The 19,806-nt window shown below is 49.1% G+C and overlaps 1 protein-coding gene across 13 annotated transcripts in view; it reads left to right on the top strand.

The window, feature by feature from the left end:
• Positions 1–19,806, top strand: part of myo18ab (myosin XVIIIA b) — a 351,310-nt gene that overhangs the window by 263,704 nt on the left and 67,800 nt on the right. For all 13 annotated transcript variants that reach the window (XM_072469598.1, XM_072469597.1, XM_072469599.1 and 10 more), the window contains 3 exons: positions 574–728; positions 5,514–5,637; positions 19,334–19,534. In XM_072469598.1, coding sequence (XP_072325699.1) covers positions 574–728; positions 5,514–5,637; positions 19,334–19,534 — 480 coding nt within the window. The remainder of the gene's footprint in view (positions 1–573; positions 729–5,513; positions 5,638–19,333; positions 19,535–19,806) is intronic.

Here is a 19,806-nt window from a genome sequence, read left to right as displayed (position 1 = left end):
GAGGAGGCCGTAAAATGCCGGGAGGCCGGTAGATCCCGGGTGAGTAGCCCTTAGTAGGTTTGATGCCTACTTACTCGAGAGTTGCTTGGTTAAGGATTGTGAGGAATGATTCCCGATCTCGACGCCTTGCGGGATTTGGATAGATCCTGCAAGACGTAGTGGCTGCCAGAAGGCCACGGGAGGCTTCACCCAGCATCTACCTGCCGCGCTCCTGGTCGAGCACAATGCGGTCAGTAGATCTCGCCCAAAGTGTCAGAAGTTCTGGAGCGTAAACTGGGGAGAAACATGCAAATTGTCAGTCAGAACCTGACACTTTGCCATTTTCTTTGAAAATTCCACCCAAAAACTTCAATTTTCTACTGCAGGTTTGCAGTTAAGGCTGTTGTACTTTGCACAATATACAGATTATTTTCCAAAATAAAGTATAAACTTGGAATATCACACCTAATAAACTTGATGCCTTTTTAAAAGCAATTTGAATCTCGTCTTGTAATAACATTGTTATTTTTAAAGAATAGACTAAATGTACAAGTGTTAATAGCCAAGACCTCAGACTTGCTCTTGTGCCTGCAGGTTTCAGATTTGCAAGCTGACAATGAAGAAATGCAACGCAGTGTTCAGCAGTTGAAGAAAAAATCCCAACGCCTAACAGCAGAATTGCAAGACACCAAGCTGCATCTTGAAGGCCAACAAGGGCGTAACCATGAATTGGAAAAGAAGCAGAGAAGGTGAGTTAATTGTTTCGAATGAGGTAATATAATCTCCTTTGAAGGTGAATTGTTGGGCGGCACAATGGTTAGCATTGTTGCCAAGGGCCCAGAGGACCTGGGTTTGATCTTGGCACTGTCAGTGTGGAGTTTGAACATTCTCCCCATGACTGCGTGGGTTTCACCCCCACAACCCAATGATGAAAAGTTAGGTGAATTGGCCACACTAAATTGACCTTATTTGGAAAAAAATAATTAGGTACTCTAAATTTTTTTAAAAAGAAGCTAAGTTGTAAATGTCTATTTACCATCGGATAAAAATCTTGCATTCATTTCAGTTTATTCATATCAGTTTACCAATAGAGGGACATATAAAAAGCTGAATGTTAGCTTATGTACTTGGAGAGAAAAAAACATTTTCTTGCCACATTTGTTTTTGCTTAATTCTTCCCATACATAGTCTTCTTCCTGCATCACTTTCCTTAATGAGCAACAACACAGCAAACTGCAGCGAATTCAATGAACCTGTTCCAAAATTCCACTCCTCCCTTAATGGCAAAATTCAGGAAGCCCAAGTCCTTTTGTTATTCCCAGAACATTTTTTTGTTACTTTCCTTCTACTATCATTGTGTTTTTCCAAACTGCACCTGCTGCCTTAAAGAACTGCAAGAAGTCAGTACTGACTACCAACTCTGGGGGGGAAAAGCTACATTTTAGGCTATCCAAGCTGCTGCTCTCCAAATTCTCAATTTATTTCTCAATTTATATTTTGAAAACTGCCTAGCAAAACCACAGGTACGAGGAGCCTGATGAAAAATAGATTGGCTTTATCTTGCAGTTAAAAATGACATATACTGTTTAGAATACTGGTTGTTTTATGAAACCTCAACTGTTGATAATCCAGTATAAATGGGGCAGTACAACCACATTGTACATTCATGAAACAATGAAGAAACCTTTATGAATTATGTATATATTTTAAATGTAGTAGCCTTTAATTCGGAACAGGTATAGGCAATGTCACATTTCTCATTCAATAAGCTTGTGGTGATTTGTATCCAAGCTCCATCCACATACTTTGACTCCATTTCCTTTTAATATCCTAATTTAGCAAAGTCTTATCTATCTACAATTTGATATTCTTGATTAAGGTAACACCTTTTTGGGAAAGAGTTCCACTCTTTCAATAATTGCTTCTGAAGATATATTTCCTAGCTTCTCTCATGAATGGCCTGGCTCTTATTTTAAGGTTCTGTTCCATTGTCCTAAATTCCACCCATCAGGGGTGAAATAATCTCTATCCTACTATTCCTTTCAAAATCTTAGCCCTAATCAAATCGCCCATAGCCTTTGAATGTTCCAGGGAATACAAACGTAGATCATTTTATATCTCCTCACAACCCAATCCTTGTTGCTTTTTTAATATTTGCGTGAATTTCCACCACACTCCTACCAAGACCTAAATATCCTTTCTGAGTTGCAGTGCCCTGAACTGGATGCTTTTTGCTTGTATATCTAAAATATCTAAATGTTAAAATGACTTGAAACACTTCTGCCACGAGGACTTTAGTGATGGGGGGTAGGGGGGGTTATCCCTCCAGAGTGGAGGGTTGAGAGTTTTGCCCATGTCTGCAGGGGGGTCGCGATATCAGTGGATAGGGGTTGTGGGGGACCTTCGACCTCACTTTGGATCTGAGCACTCTTTAAAAATAGTGCCCTGAACTATGAGGAGCCAGTCTTGCCAGCATCTTTAGTTCCCCACTGCAGAAAAAAATTCGAAGTGTGGGAGCTTCCAGTGAGGAACTCCTTAGCTCCAGAAAATGACTGTGTGGATGAATACAGATCTGGATCACACCCAAACACGCGGCAAGAATCCCCCGCGAAACCTGCACAGAATAACACTTGGTAATTTTTTGGGAGATTTGGGCTCTATGTCACCAAGGAGCAGTATTATAATTGATTAAAAAGGACAGAGGACTTTGCAGATAACAGTAAAACAAAAGCAAAATACTGTGGATGCTGGAAATCTGAAATACAAACAGAAAATGCTGGAAAAGCTCAGCAGGTCTGGCAGCATCTGTGGAGAGAGAGCACAGTTAATGACCCTTCAGGTATTGTAGGTAACAGTGCTGAGCATGGATAGAATAGCCATTATTGTATATCAGGCTTGTCCAAACTTTTGACCTGGGTGAGCCGCATTTCTATTTTCTTCTCTAAGGGGTTGATGAGCAAATTTCAGAAGGATACGGTTTGGCACACCATTAAACATAAGCTTCAAATAAAGTTGAGGTATGAAGAAAAGAAACAACCTGCTGAATAAAAACAAAGCAATGATGAAGTAATAAATTGTTAACTAAAAATGTGTAAATCGTAATGAGTGTGCGAAAAGGACATAGTCTGTTTGTCTGGCTCACTCTGTTGCTCTGTATCTGTCCCAACAGTGTCGCCAATACTGTGGTTATTTCTATTTATCTTAGTGAACCACAAGCCTTCCCTTATATCGATCAAATGACCATACAACCAGGTGGTTAGTTCAAAGGATGGTTTATTTACATACACAAGAGTTATCTCAACATGCAAACACAATATCTACTACGAGTTAAACTACACCTATCAGTTACAATAACCTATACTTAACGTCAGGGCGACCGCCACTGTGCAAATGGATAAGGCCTTTATCTGAATTTCACTTGGCTGGTTCGAAGAAAGTGGCTTTGTCTCTGCTGGGCTCACCTGTCAGCTAGCGATCGTTGGTCTTGAACTTAGCTGGCTGTTCCTGCTGCAATTGGGTTGGCACAGGCCAGATCCAAAAGAGACAGAACACATGGCTGTGTCCTCTTTTATCCCTCTGGGATTTTGCACTCTTTGGGGCGGTCCTCAACCTTGAACCCAATAGTCCGACAGGGCTCTCATCACTGTCATCGATGTTGCCAATAAAGGGGCGGGTGCCTTGGTGGCTGGGCGGGTCCTTAGCGGTCATTGACCTTGGCAGTCATGCTTTCTGAGTAAGGGGAGTGGTGCTGATCAGTCTGTGGTTGTACCGGTTGCTTGATTGGAATTTTATTGTCCTGGGAAAATGGGCCATTAAAATGCAAACGAGCGGGGATTTCGGTCAGGTCTGGTTACCTGTGTGTTAGCTACACAAAGGCTGTGTATCTGTCTGAGTCCTGGGTTGGCCATAATTCCCATGGTCCTTTGCAGGTGGCCATCTTAGATGGCTACGACTCCCTTGATGCTCTCAATCATTCTCACTCACTGTGTGTGGGTTTGATTGTGTGTTGGTATGTGGGGGTGAGTATGAGTGGGAGTCTGGATGCTGCGAGTGAGCCAGACACAAACACACTCCTACTCTCAGAGTGTCACTCCCACATTCAGGGTATCTCTCTCACTCACTCATGGTATCTCTCCTCACTCACTCACTCAAGGTATCTCACTCACTCAAGGTATCTCACTCACTCTCTCAAGGCATCACTCTCACTCTCTCAAGGCATCACTCTCACTGAAGGCATCACTCTCACTCACTCTCAGTGAGTGAGGGTAGCACTCACTCAGGGTAGCTATCACTCACTCTGACTCAGGGTATCACTCACTCACTCAGGCACACACTCACTCAGCCCCACCCCATGCAGCAAGTATTTTCGCTCGCACCACAACATCCAGCCAGTCTTTGCTTGATCCCCACCTGGCCTGGTAGCCTGCCTCTCGTGTTACTCTGCTGGCGGGCCAGCCACCCACCCTCTTACACGTGCCCTCTGGCTTTGTGACCCTGAGGCAACATTTTACTGGCGGTGGAAAATTAATAGGCTGTCAGCAGGATCACCATCCAATTGAAGATGCCAGCCTGCCTCCCTGAGCTGATCATTTAGATAGCCTGCAGCACTGCAATCTCAACACCACCACTGCTGAGGCTACAAGGTGAAGACGAGGGTGCCTCTGGACAGGCCCCAACAGCTGGGAATGTGCCAGCAGGACAATGTTGAATATACTTTCAGTGCTTTTTCCTGTCATTCCTGCTTCCCATCAAATTGCTGTGGTGCTGGTTAAAGTTCAGCCCATGTGAAAGGTTGCAGAGAACGGGAAAACTTAACGCTCCATGGTCACAGTAACCAAGAATGTTGCTCATGAATTTGCTTCAGATCATTGTGTTGATGATAGAGCAACAAAATCTATCATTGTATATTCAATGAGGTAGGTATGGATGAGATTGTGGGGCAGAGGAGAAGGTTGGAACAGTGAAGAAGATTGAAGATAGAGGGGTGCAGAGTGTTTCATTTTTGACGGAGGTTTTGGTGGCAATTTTGAAAGAGCAGGGCTGGTGCCGGAGGAGAGGAACCATTTTCAAAATGTTCAGATCTGCAGGTGTGTCACTTGGAACAGGTTTGCAGAGGCGTGCTCACTTCTTTTGTGTGATAATTTGAATGTGACCAATTTGACTTTCAGTCCATTATTTCATAACATACAAGACATGGCATTCCTTTAAAATAAAGCAATTATACTGCTGTGAAATTCTGTAATTTATGAAATCCTAACTAATTTAAATGAAGCGATTATACTAACTCTGTGTTATTGCTATTGGAGCATTCAAAAAGGAGATTAGAGTCCTATATCTTTCTCATTTCAACTATAGCACATCAACTAGCTCTTCAAAATGAAGTGTTCACTCATAAACCACCAAAATATATCAGGAAAAAATAGATTTTCAGAACACATTAGCATATGACCCAGATGTAACATTCTGTCTAATAGCAAGTCAGAATTATGCCTTTTATTATTGTCATAATATTACCTTTAATATTTGTGTTCTAGGTTTGACGGTGAGTTGTCACAGGCACAAGATGAGGCTCAGAGAGAGAAGATTCACAAAGAGAAACTGAGCAGAGAAAGAGATGGTTTTATAGCAGAGATATTCAGCCTAAAACAACAATTGGATGTATGTACGACCAATAATTATAATAAAAGATAACTTCAATAACTTGGTAAAACTGAGAAATAGCTGTAAATAATATATGAAGTAGAAACATGAGCTAAAACTTATTAATGGAAAATTACTCTGTATGCTTATTATTGTCTCTCAATTTAAGTTTATTTTTTAAACTTCTTATAACCCAACAAGAAAAATTGCATTGACTTAATGGCCTAGGTTTTGCATTCAGGAGCAAACCAAGGTTGCTTTTTGCTGACCTCAAAGAAAGAAAACCTCTCTGAAAAATCTAGTAATCTATGTGATGAGAACTTTAACTGTCTTGGCATGCAGTTGATACTAAACTACCATAAAATGTATTTTGCTTGTTGATTAACTGATTAACACAACCAAAAACCCCATGCCACATTTATACTTTATGCCAAGCTGTCAGCAGATATGCAGCTTTCTGATAAAGTCCCACGCTCCTCCCTCTGATCCCAGATGCTCCCTTTTCCCTTCCCCACTAGGAAGAGTCATCCAGTGTCCTTTTTTAAAAAGTCCTTTTGCGCAATGTTCCTGAGTTTGTTGCATTGATTTCCAACAGTAGCTCACTCTCTGCCAACTCCTAGATACATAAATCTCCACAGATCCCATCTCTTCGAACAGGGAATTTGTTCTCACTAGCATTCTTCTTGGTGGTTAAGACAAAAACAGTCTGTTCCCCAACATGGTATGACAGCAGTGTCTCTGCTTCTTCACCCAGCAGAATCTCTCTTTTTCTTGCCGGATCTCTCGGACTGACCAAAACTGCGAGTATGGGTCACCAAGACCAGACTTTGTGTCAAGGTGTGAAACCTGCACTTGAGTTTCTTAGAGTTTTAACCTGGGCTTTAACCCCATTGCAACCCAATAAATGGTCATGTCTCTGGGCAGATTTCAGAATGATCACCATCCCCATCACAGGAGATTTTTCTTTTAAATAAACAGTTTAAAGCATAACCGTCTTATAAAGACCGCATTTGTAACACCTCCCTGCTAAAAATTACAAAAAGAATTACTGAGTAAGTATTTTTCTGTAACACAGCCAAACTACTACAACAATAAACATTTTAACAACTAACTTACTACATACAGAACACGTAATATTGTTTCTTGCCACAATTCGCAAACATTTTGTCCTGGCAATGTTATAATGCTGAACCCTTAACAAATAACTCATACTCATAGAATTTACAGTGCAGAAGGAGGCCATTCGGCCCATCGAGTCAGCACCCTACCCAAGCCCACACCTCCACCCTATCCCCATAACCCAGTAACCCCACCCAACACTAAGGGCAATTTTGGGCACTAAGGGCAATTTAGCATGGCCAATCCACCTAACCCGCACATCTTTGGACTGTGGGAGGAAACCGGAGCACCCGGAGGAAACCCACACGCACACTGGGAGAACATGCAGACTCCGCACAGACAGTGACCCAAGCCGGGAATCGAACCTGGGACCCTGGAGCTGTGAAGCAATTGTGCTAACCACTATGCTACTGTGCTGAATGTGACAGTTAAGATTGTAAAGTCCAGTTTGCTGGAGTTCTTTGTTAAAAATTTATTTTGCTTGAGTTCTTGGAGACATGATTCGCTTGCCAATTGAAGTTTCCTTTAGTACTGCTCATTTCATTTTTTTTCAATCTGCACAAAGGATCGCCTTTTTTATTTTGCCTAGACTGTATAGCATTTCCATATCCTCTATTAAAGGGATGTACTGTGGTTTTGCATCCTTCACTGTTTTTAGAATTTATGTTAGATTGCACACAGTCTGGACCCTAGAGATATTATTTCCGATGGGTGCAAATGTTTTCATATTTGGTGGCATTTGTTTGGTCTGGTTTTGTCCAGAAGAACATTGCTCATTGCTGGCAATCTAACTGGTTTCTGCAGTCAGGCATCGGACTATAATCCAAGGAGAAATCCCCTATCGTAGAATTTCCTGCGCTATGGATGCAGCAAACCCCTTTTAGTCTTCTTCAAAGTCTGACACAAAACCATCACTGGATGTTTACTTTTTACAATGGACTCTGACGTTTTCCATTCCCTTCCATATTGTGTGTTTTTCATGTTCAAGTCCATGAAGGAAGTCTACACCAGTCGAACAATTGTTCCACATAAAATTTAAATTCACTTCACCCTGCTTAAATTCTGGATCATCCCTGCTTAAATTCTGGATCATTTTTATCTTGAAATTTGTGAACAAAATTTAATCCCTCCGTGTTTTTTCCAGGCGATGCAGGTTTCACACTGCCTCCTTTTATGCAAGCAGTTCATTCTTCTGTTGAGTAAAATTCTCTTCAGCTGCTTTAAGAACTTTAAGATTGTTCCAATGAACAATTTAAAAAAAATGTATACTCCTTTTTAGTTAGTTCACAAAAAGAAATTAATTTATTTTCCTTCTCTTCTTCCCATTCAGTACAGGCTTTGTCCAATTATTTTTTTAGCAAGAGCAACTGCTTTGACGTTTTGAAGTTTTAATTTATGTTCAACAGCACATATCCTTCCTTGCATCTATGGTGCATCTGAACTACTCTGTTTTGAAACACTGCATTCCTTTGTTTCATCATTTATGCTATCTACTTTATCAAACATTGTTCATGTTATGCCTGCATGTTTAATTTATCTAGCTGTATCTCATTGCCAACTATCATTGACCCTCTGATTTCAGTTTGGTGAGCAGTGACTTTTTTTTTACATTAGCAGTTTGTGTTTCTCACTCATTGGACACATCTTTCACTGAAACAATAATTTTCTCAAAGGTTACAGAAATCATATATTTTTGGACATCACTCTTGTCTTGCGCAACATCATTTTCAGCAGCCCCACTATGTTTCTCTGAGCTCACCTGAGACAACAATATTTTATCAATGGCCAGTTTGTTTCCGAATAAAAAATTCATTCCAATAAATGACATAAACAACTCCCACAATTACAGGACAATAAACCACATTTTAAATGAAATCTACACAACAGAATGGCTGGTTTAGCCCAGTGGGCTAGACAGCTGGTTTGTGATGCAGAACAAGGCCAGCAGGGCGGATTCAATTCCCGTACCAGCTTACCCGAACAGGCGCGGAATGTGGAGACTTAAGGTTTTTTACAGTAACTTCATACTTGTGACAATAAAAGGTTATTATTATTAGAATGGTTAAGCTACTTCGATCAATAATGGGGATCAATACGTTTTTATTTCACAAATTTTCTGGAGGTAAAGTCTGTCACCTGCCTGCAATTGAGCTGGCCGTGTAGCAAGAATATCTGTTTGCCTGTTTCACCAGATGGACATGGGGATACTTTCCTTTTAACTGAAAAACATCCTGCACTCTGTCTCCCTTTAATGGTATATACAAGTAAATGCAGGTTACCCTCTGAGACTACTTTTTTGAAGAGCACTGTGAGTCTTACAAATGATAAACTTGCTTTCTAAAATTTCTAAAAGTCAGCCTTTACATGTGTTTTTGACAAAGGCACACTTGAATCAAATTTAATCTCCTGATTGTCTCCCTCACTAATCTGTAACATCCTCTCTGCTTCTTCATCCATCAGCCTCTCTCCACAGTTCTCTCTCTCCGCAGTTCTCTCTCTCTCGCAGTTCTCTCTCTCTCCGCAGTTCCCTCTCTCTCCGCAGTTCTCTCTCTCTCCGCAGTTCCCTCTCTCTCCGCAGTTCTCTCTCTACGCAGTTCTCCCTCTCTACGCACTGTTCTCTCTCTCCGCACTGTTCTCTCTCTCTGCACTTCTCTCTCTCTCCGCACTTCTCTCTCTCTCTCCGCACTTCTCTCTCTCTCCGCGCTTCTCTCTCTCTCCGCGCTTCTCTCTCTCCCCACGCTTCTCTCTCTCCCCACGCTTCTCTCTCTCCCCACGCTTCTCTTTCCCCGCGCTTCTATCTCTCCACACTTCTCTCTCTGCAGTGTTCTCTCTCTCTCTCTGAAGTTCTCTCTTTCTGCAGTTCCTCTCGACAGTTCCTCTCTCTCTCTCTCTCTCTCTGCAGTTCCTCTGTCTCCGCAGTTCTCTCTCTCCGCAGTTCCTCTCTCTCTCTCTCTCTCTCTCTCCACAGTTTCTCTCTCTCCGCAGTTCCTCTCCCTCCGCAGATCTCTCCCTCCGCAGATCTCTCCCTCCGCAGATCTCTCCCTCCGCAGTTCTCTCCCTCCGCTGTTCTCTCTCTCCGCAGTTCCTCTCTCTCTCTCTCCACAGTTTCTCTCTCCGCAGTTCTCTCCCTCCGCAGTTCTCTCCCTCCGCAGTTCTCTCCCTCCGCAGTTCTCTCCCTCCGCAGTTCTCTCCCTCCGCAGATCTCTCCCTCCGCAGATCTCTCCCTCCGCAGTTCTCTCTCTCCGCAGTTCTCTCTCTCCGCAGTTCCTCTCTCTCTCCACAGTTTCTCTTTCTCCGCAGTTCTCTCTCTCCGCAGTTCTCTCTCTCCGCAGTTCTCTCCCTCCGCAGTTCTCTCCCTCCGCAGATCTCTCTCTCCGCAGATCTCTCTCTCCGCAGATCTCTCTCTCCGCAGTTCTCTCTCTCCGCAGATCTCTCTCTCCGCAGATCTCTCTCTCCGCAGATCTCTCTCTCCGCAGTTCTCTCTCTCCGCAGTTCCTCTCTCTCCGCAGTTCCTCTCTCTCTCTCTCCACAGTTTCTCTCTCTCTGCAGTTCCTCTGTCTCCGCAGTTTTCTCTCTCCGCAGTTCCCCTCTCTCTCTCTCCACAGTTTCTCTCTCTCTGCAGTTCCTCTCTCTCCGCAGTTCTCTCCGCAGTTCTCTCTCTCTCCACAGTTCTCTCTCTCCACAGTTTCTCTCTCTCCGCAGTTCTCTCTCTCCGCAGTTCTCTCTCTCCGCAGTTCTCTCTCGCCGCAGTTCTCTCCCTCCGCAGTTCTCTCCCTCCGCAGTTCTCTCCCTCCGCAGTTCTCTCCCTCCGCAGTTCTCTCCCTCCGCAGTTCTCTCCCTCCGCAGTTCTCTCCCTCCGCAGTTCTCTCCCTCCGCAGTTCTCTCCCTCCGCAGTTCTCTCCCTCCGCAGTTCTCTCCCTCCGCAGTTCTCTCCCTCCGCAGTTCTCTCCCTCCGCAGTTCTCTCCCTCCGCAGATCTCTCCCTCCGCAGATCTCTCCCTCCGCAGATCTCTCCCTCCGCAGATCTCTCCCTCCGCAGATCTCTCCCTCCGCAGATCTCTCCCTCCGCAGATCTCTCCCTCCGCAGATCTCTCCCTCCGCAGATCTCTCCCTCCGCAGATCTCTCCCTCCGCAGATCTCTCCCTCCGCAGTTCTCTCCCTCCGCAGTTCTCTCTCTCCGCAGTTCTCTCTCTCCGCAGTTCCTCTCTCTCCGCAGTTCTCTCTCTCCGCAGTTCCTCTCTCTCCGCAGTTCCTCTCTCTCTCTCTCTCTCCACAGTTTCTCTCTCTCTGCAGTTCCTCTATCTCCGCAGTTCTCTCTCTCCGCAGTTCCCCTCTCTCTCTCTCCACAGTTTTTCTCTCTCTGCAGTTCCTCTCTCTCCGCAGTTCCTCTCTCTCCGCAGTTCTCTCTCTCCGCAGTTCTCTCTCTCTCCGCAGTTCTCTCTCTTTCCGCAGTTCTCTCTCTTTCCGCAGTTCTCTCTCTTTCCGCAGTTCTCTCTCTCCGCAGTTCTCTCCGCAGTTCTCTCTCTCCGCAGTTCTCTCTCTCCGCAGTTCTCTCTCTCTCCGCAGTTCTCTCTCTCTCCGCAGTTCTCTCTCTCTCCGCAGTTCTCTCTCTCCGCAGTTCCTCTCTCTCTGCCTCCACAGTTTCTCTCTGTCTGCAGTTCCTCTGTCTCCGCAGTTCTCTCTCTCCGCAGTTACCCTCTCTCTCTCTCTCCACAGTTTCTCTCTCTCTGCAGTTCCTCTCTCTCCGCAGTTCTCTCTCTCCGCAGTTCTCTCTCTCTCCACGGTTCTCTCTCTCCACAGTTCCTCTCTCTCTCTCGCCGCAGTTCTCTCTCGCCGCAGTTCTCTCTCGCCGCAGTTCTCTCTCGCCGCAGTTCTCTCTCGCCGCAGTTCTCTCTCGCCGCAGTTCTCTCTCGCCGCAGTTCTCTCTCGCCGCAGTTCTCTCTCGCCGCAGTTCTCTCTCGCCGCAGTTCTCTCTCGCCGCAGTTCCTCTCTCGCCGCAGTTCCTCTCTCGCCGCAGTTCCTCTCTCGCCGCAGTTCCTCTCTCGCCGCAGTTCCTCTCTCGCCGCAGTTCCTCTCTCGCCGCAGTTCCTCTCTCGCCGCAGTTCCTCTCTCGCCGCAGTTCCTCTCTCGCCGCAGTTCCTCTCTCGCCGCAGTTCCTCTCTCGCCGCAGTTCCTCTCTCGCCGCAGTTCCTCTCTCGCCGCAGTTCCTCTCTCGCCGCAGTTCCTCTCTCGCCGCAGTTCCTCTCTCGCCGCAGTTCCTCTCTCGCCGCAGTTCCTCTCTCGCCGCAGTTCCTCTCTCGCCGCAGTTCCTCTCTCGCCGCAGTTCCTCTCTCGCCGCAGTTCCTCTCTCGCCGCAGTTCCTCTCTCGCCGCAGTTCCTCTCTCGCCGCAGTTCCTCTCTCGCCGCAGTTCCTCTCTCGCCGCAGTTCCTCTCTCGCCGCAGTTCCTCTCTCGCCGCAGTTCCTCTCTCGCCGCAGTTCCTCTCTCGCCGCAGTTCCTCTCTCGCCGCAGTTCCTCTCTCGCCGCAGTTCCTCTCTCGCCGCAGTTCCTCTCTCGCCGCAGTTCCTCTCTCGCCGCAGTTCCTCTCTCGCCGCAGTTCCTCTCTCGCCGCAGTTCCTCTCTCGCCGCAGTTCCTCTCTCGCCGCAGTTCCTCTCTCGCCGCAGTTCCTCTCTCGCCGCAGTTCCTCTCTCGCCGCAGTTCCTCTCTCGCCGCAGTTCCTCTCTCGCCGCAGTTCCTCTCTCGCCGCAGTTCCTCTCTCGCCGCAGTTCCTCTCTCGCCGCAGTTCCTCTCTCGCCGCAGTTCCTCTCTCGCCGCAGTTCCTCTCTCGCCGCAGTTCCTCTCTCGCCGCAGTTCCTCTCTCGCCGCAGTTCCTCTCTCGCCGCAGTTCCTCTCTCGCCGCAGTTCCTCTCTCGCCGCAGTTCCTCTCTCGCCGCAGTTCCTCTCTCGCCGCAGTTCCTCTCTCGCCGCAGTTCCTCTCTCGCCGCAGTTCCTCTCTCGCCGCAGTTCCTCTCTCGCCGCAGTTCCTCTCTCGCCGCAGTTCCTCTCTCGCCGCAGTTCCTCTCTCGCCGCAGTTCCTCTCTCGCCGCAGTTCCTCTCTCGCCGCAGTTCCTCTCTCGCCGCAGTTCCTCTCTCGCCGCAGTTCCTCTCTCGCCGCAGTTCCTCTCTCGCCGCAGTTCCTCTCTCGCCGCAGTTCCTCTCTCGCCGCAGTTCCTCTCTCGCCGCAGTTCCTCTCTCGCCGCAGTTCCTCTCTCGCCGCAGTTCCTCTCTCGCCGCAGTTCCTCTCTCGCCGCAGTTCCTCTCTCGCCGCAGTTCCTCTCTCGCCGCAGTTCCTCTCTCGCCGCAGTTCCTCTCTCGCCGCAGTTCCTCTCTCGCCGCAGTTCCTCTCTCGCCGCAGTTCCTCTCTCGCCGCAGTTCCTCTCTCGCCGCAGTTCCTCTCTCGCCGCAGTTCCTCTCTCGCCGCAGTTCCTCTCTCGCCGCAGTTCCTCTCTCGCCGCAGTTCCTCTCTCGCCGCAGTTCCTCTCTCGCCGCAGTTCCTCTCTCGCCGCAGTTCCTCTCTCGCCGCAGTTCCTCTCTCGCCGCAGTTCCTCTCTCGCCGCAGTTCCTCTCTCGCCGCAGTTCCTCTCTCGCCGCAGTTCCTCTCTCGCCGCAGTTCCTCTCTCGCCGCAGTTCCTCTCTCGCCGCAGTTCCTCTCTCGCCGCAGTTCCTCTCCCTCCGCAGTTCCTCTCCCTCCGCAGTTCCTCTCCCTCCGCAGTTCTCTCCCTCCGCAGTTCTCTCTCTCCGCAGTTCTCTCTCTCTCTCTCTCCACAGTTTCTCTCTCTCCGCAGTTCTCTCTCCGCAGTTCTCTCCCTCCGCAGTTCTCTCCCTCCGCAGTTCTCTCCCTCCGCAGTTCTCTCCCTCCGCAGTTCTCTCCCTCCGCAGTTCTCTCCCTCCGCAGTTCTCTCCCTCCGCAGTTCTCTCCCTCCGCAGTTCTCTCCCTCCGCAGTTCTCTCCCTCCGCAGATCTCTCCCTCCGCAGATCTCTCCCTCCGCAGATCTCTCTCTCCGCAGTTCTCTCTCTCCGCAGTTCTCTCTCTCCGCAGTTCCTCTCTCTCTCTCCACAGTTTCTCTCTCTCCGCAGTTCTCTCTCTCCGCAGTTCTCTCCCTCCGCAGTTCTCTCCCTCCGCAGTTCTCTCCCTCCGCAGTTCTCTCCCTCCGCAGATCTCTCTCTCCGCAGATCTCTCTCTCCGCAGATCTCTCTCTCCGCAGTTCTCTCTCTCCGCAGTTCCTCTCTCTCCGCAGTTCCTCTCTCTCTCTCTCCACAGTTTCTCTCTCTCTGCAGTTCCCCTCTCTCTCTCTCTCCACAGTTTCTCTCTCTCTGCAGTTCCTCTCTCTCCGCAGTTCTCTCCGCAGTTCTCTCTCTCTCCACAGTTCTCTCTCTCCACAGTTTCTCTCTCTACGCAGTTCTCTCTCTCCGCAGTTCTCTCTCTCCGCAGTTCTCTCTCTCCGCAGTTCTCTCTCTCCGCAGTTCTCTCTCTCCGCAGTTCTCTCTCTCCGCAGTTCTCTCTCTCCGCAGTTCTCTCTCGCCGCAGTTCTCTCTCGCCGCAGTTCTCTCCCTCCGCAGTTCTCTCCCTCCGCAGTTCTCTCCCTCCGCAGTTCTCTCCCTCCGCAGTTCTCTCCCTCCGCAGTTCTCTCCCTCCGCAGTTCTCTCCCTCCGCAGATCTCTCCCTCCGCAGATCTCTCCCTCCGCAGATCTCTCCCTCCGCAGATCTCTCCCTCCGCAGATCTCTCCCTCCGCAGATCTCTCCCTCCGCAGTTCTCTCTCTCCGCAGTTCCTCTCTCTCCGCAGTTCCTCTCTCTCCGCAGTTCTCTCTCTCCGCAGTTCTCTCTCTCCGCAGTTCCTCTCTCTCCGCAGTTCCTCTCTCTCTCTCTCTCCACAGTTTCTCTCTCTCTGCAGTTCCTCTATCTCCGCATTTCTCTCTCTCCGCAGTTCCCCTCTCTCTCTCTCCGCAGTTTTTCTCTCTCTGCAGTTCCTCTCTCTCCGCAGTTCTCTCTCTCCGCAGTTCTCTCTCTCCGCAGTTCTCTCTCTCTCCGCAGTTCTCTCTCTCTCCGCAGTTCTCTCTCTCTCCGCAGTTCTCTCTCTCTCCGCAGTTCTCTCTCTTTCCGCAGTTCTCTCTCTCCGCAGTTCTCTCTCTCCGCAGTTCTCTCCGCAGTTCTCTCTCTCCGCAGTTCTCTCTCTCCGCAGTTCTCTCTCTCTCTGCAGTTCTCTCTCTCTCCGCAGTTCTCTCTCTCTCCGCAGTTCTCTCTCTCTCCGCAGTTCTCTCTCTCCGCAGTTACTCTCTCTCTGCCTCCACAGTTTCTCTCTCTCTGCAGTTCCTCTGTCTCCGCAGTTCTCTCTCTCCGCAGTTACCCTCTCTCTCTCTCTCCACAGTTTCTCTCTCTCTGCAGTTCCTCTCTCTCCGCAGTTCTCTCTCTCCGCAGTTCTCTCTCTCTCCACGGTTCTCTCTCTCCACAGTTCCTCTCTCTCTCTCGCCGCAGTTCTCTCTCGCCGCAGTTCTCTCTCGCCGCAGTTCTCTCTCGCCGCAGTTCTCTCTCGCCGCAGTTCTCTCTCGCCGCAGTTCTCTCTCGCCGCAGTTCTCTCTCGCCGCAGTTCTCTCTCGCCGCAGTTCTCTCTCGCCGCAGTTCTCTCTCGCCGCAGTTCTCTCTCGCCGCAGTTCTCTCTCGCCGCAGTTCTCTCTCGCCGCAGTTCTCTCTCGCCGCAGTTCTCTCTCGCCGCAGTTCTCTCTCGCCGCAGTTCTCTCTCGCCGCAGTTCTCTCTCGCCGCAGTTCTCTCTCGCCGCAGTTCTCTCTCGCCGCAGTTCTCTCTCGCCGCAGTTCTCTCTCGCCGCAGTTCTCTCTCGCCGCAGTTCTCTCTCGCCGCAGTTCTCTCTCGCCGCAGTTCTCTCTCGCCGCAGTTCTCTCTCGCCGCAGTTCTCTCGCGCCGCAGTTCTCTCTCGCCGCAGTTCTCTCTCGCCGCAGTTCTCTCTCGCCGCAGTTCTCTCTCGCCGCAGTTCTCTCTCGCCGCAGTTCCTCTCTCGCCGCAGTTCCTCTCTCGCCGCAGTTCCTCTCTCGCCGCAGTTCCTCTCTCGCCGCAGTTCCTCTCTCGCCGCAGTTCCTCTCTCGCCGCAGTTCCTCTCTCGCCGCAGTTCCTCTCTCGCCGCAGTTCCTCTCTCGCCGCAGTTCCTCTCTCGCCGCAGTTCCTCTCTCGCCGCAGTTCCTCTCTCGCCGCAGTTCCTCTCTCGCCGCAGTTCCTCTCTCGCCGCAGTTCCTCTCTCGCCGCAGTTCCTCTCTCGCCGCAGTTCCTCTCTCGCCGCAGTTCCTCTCTCGCCGCAGTTCCTCTCTCGCCGCAGTTCCTCTCTCGCCGCAGTTCCTCTCTCGCCGCAGTTCCTCTCTCGCCGCAGTTCCTCTCTCGCCGCAGTTCCTCTCTCGCCGCAGTTCCTCTCTCGCCGCAGTTCCTCTCTCGCCGCAGTTCCTCTCGCCGCAGTTCCTCTCTCGCCGCAGTTCCTCTCTCGCCGCAGTTCCTCTCTCGCCGCAGTTCCTCTCTCGCCGCAGTTCCTCTCTCGCCGCAGTTCCTCTCTCGCCGCAGTTCCTCTCTCGCCGCAGTTCCTCTCTCGCCGCAGTTCCTCTCTCGCCGCAGTTCCTCTCTCGCCGCAGTTCCTCTCTCGCCGCAGTTCCTCTCTCGCCGCAGTTCCTCTCTCGCCGCAGTTCCTCTCTCGCCGCAGTTCCTCTCTCGCCGCAGTTCCTCTCTCGCCGCAGTTCCTCTCTCGCCGCAGTTCCTCTCTCGCCGCAGTTCCTCTCTCGCCGCAGTTCCTCTCTCGCCGCAGTTCCTCTCTCGCCGCAGTTCCTCTCTCGCCGCAGTTCCTCTCTCGCCGCAGTTCCTCTCTCGCCGCAGTTCCTCTCTCGCCGCAGTTCCTCTCTCGCCGCAGTTCCTCTCTCGCCGCAGTTCCTCTCTCGCCGCAGTTCCTCTCTCGCCGCAGTTCCTCTCTCGCCGCAGTTCCTCTCTCGCCGCAGTTCCTCTCTCGCCGCAGTTCCTCTCTCGCCGCAGTTCCTCTCTCGCCGCAGTTCCTCTCTCGCCGCAGTTCCTCTCTCGCCGCAGTTCCTCTCTCGCCGCAGTTCCTCTCTCGCCGCAGTTCCTCTCTCGCCGCAGTTCCTCTCTCGCCGCAGTTCCTCTCTCGCCGCAGTTCCTCTCTCGCCGCAGTTCCTCTCTCGCCGCAGTTCCTCTCTCGCCGCAGTTCCTCTCTCGCCGCAGTTCCTCTCTCGCCGCAGTTCCTCTCTCGCCGCAGTTCCTCTCTCGCCGCAGTTCCTCTCTCGCCGCAGTTCCTCTCTCGCCGCAGTTCCTCTCTCGCCGCAGTTCCTCTCTCGCCGCAGTTCCTCTCTCGCCGCAGTTCCTCTCTCGCCGCAGTTCCTCTCTCGCCGCAGTTCCTCTCTCGCCGCAGTTCCTCTCTCGCCGCAGTTCCTCTCTCGCCGCAGTTCCTCTCTCGCCGCAGTTCCTCTCTCGCCGCAGTTCCTCTCTCGCCGCAGTTCCTCTCTCTCCGCAGTTCCTCTCTCTCCGCAGTTCCTCTCTCTCCGCAGTTCCTCTCTCTCTCTGCACTGCTCTCTCTCTCTCTGCACTGCTCTCTCTCTCTCTGCACTGCTCTCTCTCTCTCTCTGCACTGCTCTCTCTCTCTCTGCACTGCTCTCTCTCTCTCTGCACTGCTCTCTCTCTCTGCACTGCTCTCTCTCCGCACTTCTCTCTCGCCCCATCTCTGTCTCTCTCCCCATCTCTGTCTCTCCATCTTTCTCCCCATCTCTTTCTCTCTTCATCTCTCTCTCCCCCTCTCTCTCTCTCCCCCTCTCTCTCTCTCTCCCCCTCTCTCTCTCTCTGCCCCTCTCTCTCTCTCTCCCCGTCTCTCTCTCCGCATCTCTCTCTCTCCGCATCTCTCTCTCCGCATCTCTCTCTCTCCGCATCTCTCTCTCTCCGCATCTCTCTCTCTCCGCATCTCTCTCCCTCCGCATCTCTCTCCCTTCGCATCTCTCTCTCCCTCCGCATCTCTCTCTCTCTCTCTCTCTCTCTCTCTCTCTCCGCATCTCTCTCTCTGCATCTCTCTCACTCTCACCCCCACATTTCTCTCTTGTCCTTCTGCCCTCCGCTGCGCCCCTCTCCCCTTCACCCCGCCCTCTCCCCTCTGCCCGCGCCATTCTCCCTAACCTCTGGAGTTCCTTTGCTAAATTTTTCATCCTCTCTTTCCTCCTTTAAGATGATCAAGGTTTTGCTAATCTGCCGTGATCTCCTTATGTTGCACTGTGGCGTGATTTGTTTAAATTATAGTGTACCTCACTCTCACGAGGCGGAGATTCTTGGAGTTTTAAAACCACCTTTTTTTCAAGCTATAGCATGGGAACTAGTCATCCACAACATGGTCTGCCAGCTCCCCGAACAAAGGAATATAGTGGCAATTATACCTCTAGTTTAACTTACAAATAATTTGCTTGTACCAATCAAAAATATACATTTGTTCTCAGGTAATCAATATTCAATTACAGTTAGTCGTTCTGATTATTTTTATCATGTGAGTATGATAAATTTTTGCACGCTTACTTACTTACAACATCCATTAGTTAAGGCACATACATATAGCTATACTATCAGCAAACAGACATTTGTGGCCCTTGAATGTCATAAAAGTAGTGATTTATGGGTATATAGCCCCCTTGTGGTATCAGAGTTCCTCTTTGTCCATTGTTTTCACAGCTGTAACTGCAGTCCTGACAGCTTCCCAGGAACTTTACTGCACTATGATTTTAACCCGCTCAAAGGACCATAAGACATTTTTGATCCTCTGAAACCACGAGGCAAAATATTTTTTGGTTCTATTTTGTTCAGCATATTTCACAGTCCTTCGTCCCTGGTATCATTCTAGTAAATCTCCTCTGCGCCCTTTCAAAGTCTTTGGCATTCTCCTTAAAGTGTGGTGCCCAATACTGGACACACTACTCTAACTAAGGTCATCATTGAAATTGTTTTTGTTGAGTTCAGAACACAGCTTTGAAAAGAGTGAAGTGTATTTTCAACACTCTAGAAGTAAATTTTGAGAAAGGAAATAACAGCATTTGTATTTGTACATATACTTAAAAAGCTTGATGTTCCATGCACATGGATTTGGGTTGCCAGAGCAGCAGTGACCTGTCCTTGTAGTAACCTGTTTTCTGTGTGCAAAATTTTACAAAATATGAAATATTTGCTTTCTCTGGAATCTGTGTTTCTCATCTTCTATGTTCTATGCTTTTGAAAGACATGGAGAGTTGAGAGATCGGTCAACATCCAGTGTATCCCTGCACCCTGATTTTGAAGTCCAATATAAATTAAACTCTTATGAACTGTAGAATGAATCAATGCTGCCTTTTGGGTCTTATCAATAAAGCCTAGTTGTTGTAGAAAAATAATTAATTAGAGTTAACTGCTGCATTCTAAATTTCATTAGCTACAGTCATTTAATTCATAGTTCTATTGCCATCTGAATTACCTATTAGATCATAACTAATTTACAGCTTTTTAAATGTAACAGTGAATTGCTATTTTTTTTTCTCTATGGTGAATACTAGGACAAGGACTCTGAAATCATCACTATAGCTCAAAAGACAGAACGTCTTGATGCAGAACTGCAGGACCTATCCTCTCAAGAATCTAAAGATGAAGCTTCACTAGCTAAAGTGAAGAAGCAGGTGCGCGAATTGGAGGCCAAGGTCAAGGACCAGGAAGAGGAGCTAGATGAGCAAGCTGGAACGATTCAGATGCTAGAGCAGGTACAATCGTTTTTCGGTTTATGCGGTTTTGGAATGCATCTGGAAGCATGATTCTTATTTGTACAGTTACAGAATTGTTCCTTTAGAAGTTGGGAATAAAATGGACTGTGCAAACAAACCATAGATGAAGCTTTGACCTAAGATCTTTGACTTTGAAGTCCACAGTTTCAGCTGTAACTTTAATATCGTCTGTAAAGAAGCCTCTTGGCACTGCTGAATATTACGGGAGTCTATCACGAGCTATTTTAGAATGCCTTTCAGCAGGTTTTGAA

This window comes from Scyliorhinus torazame, chromosome 12 (genome assembly GCF_047496885.1).
Source record: "Scyliorhinus torazame isolate Kashiwa2021f chromosome 12, sScyTor2.1, whole genome shotgun sequence".
NCBI classification, from domain to species: Eukaryota; Metazoa; Chordata; class Chondrichthyes; order Carcharhiniformes; family Scyliorhinidae; genus Scyliorhinus; species Scyliorhinus torazame.
Note: the sequence above shows the minus strand (reverse complement) of the source record. Positions and strands in the feature narration are given on the sequence as shown.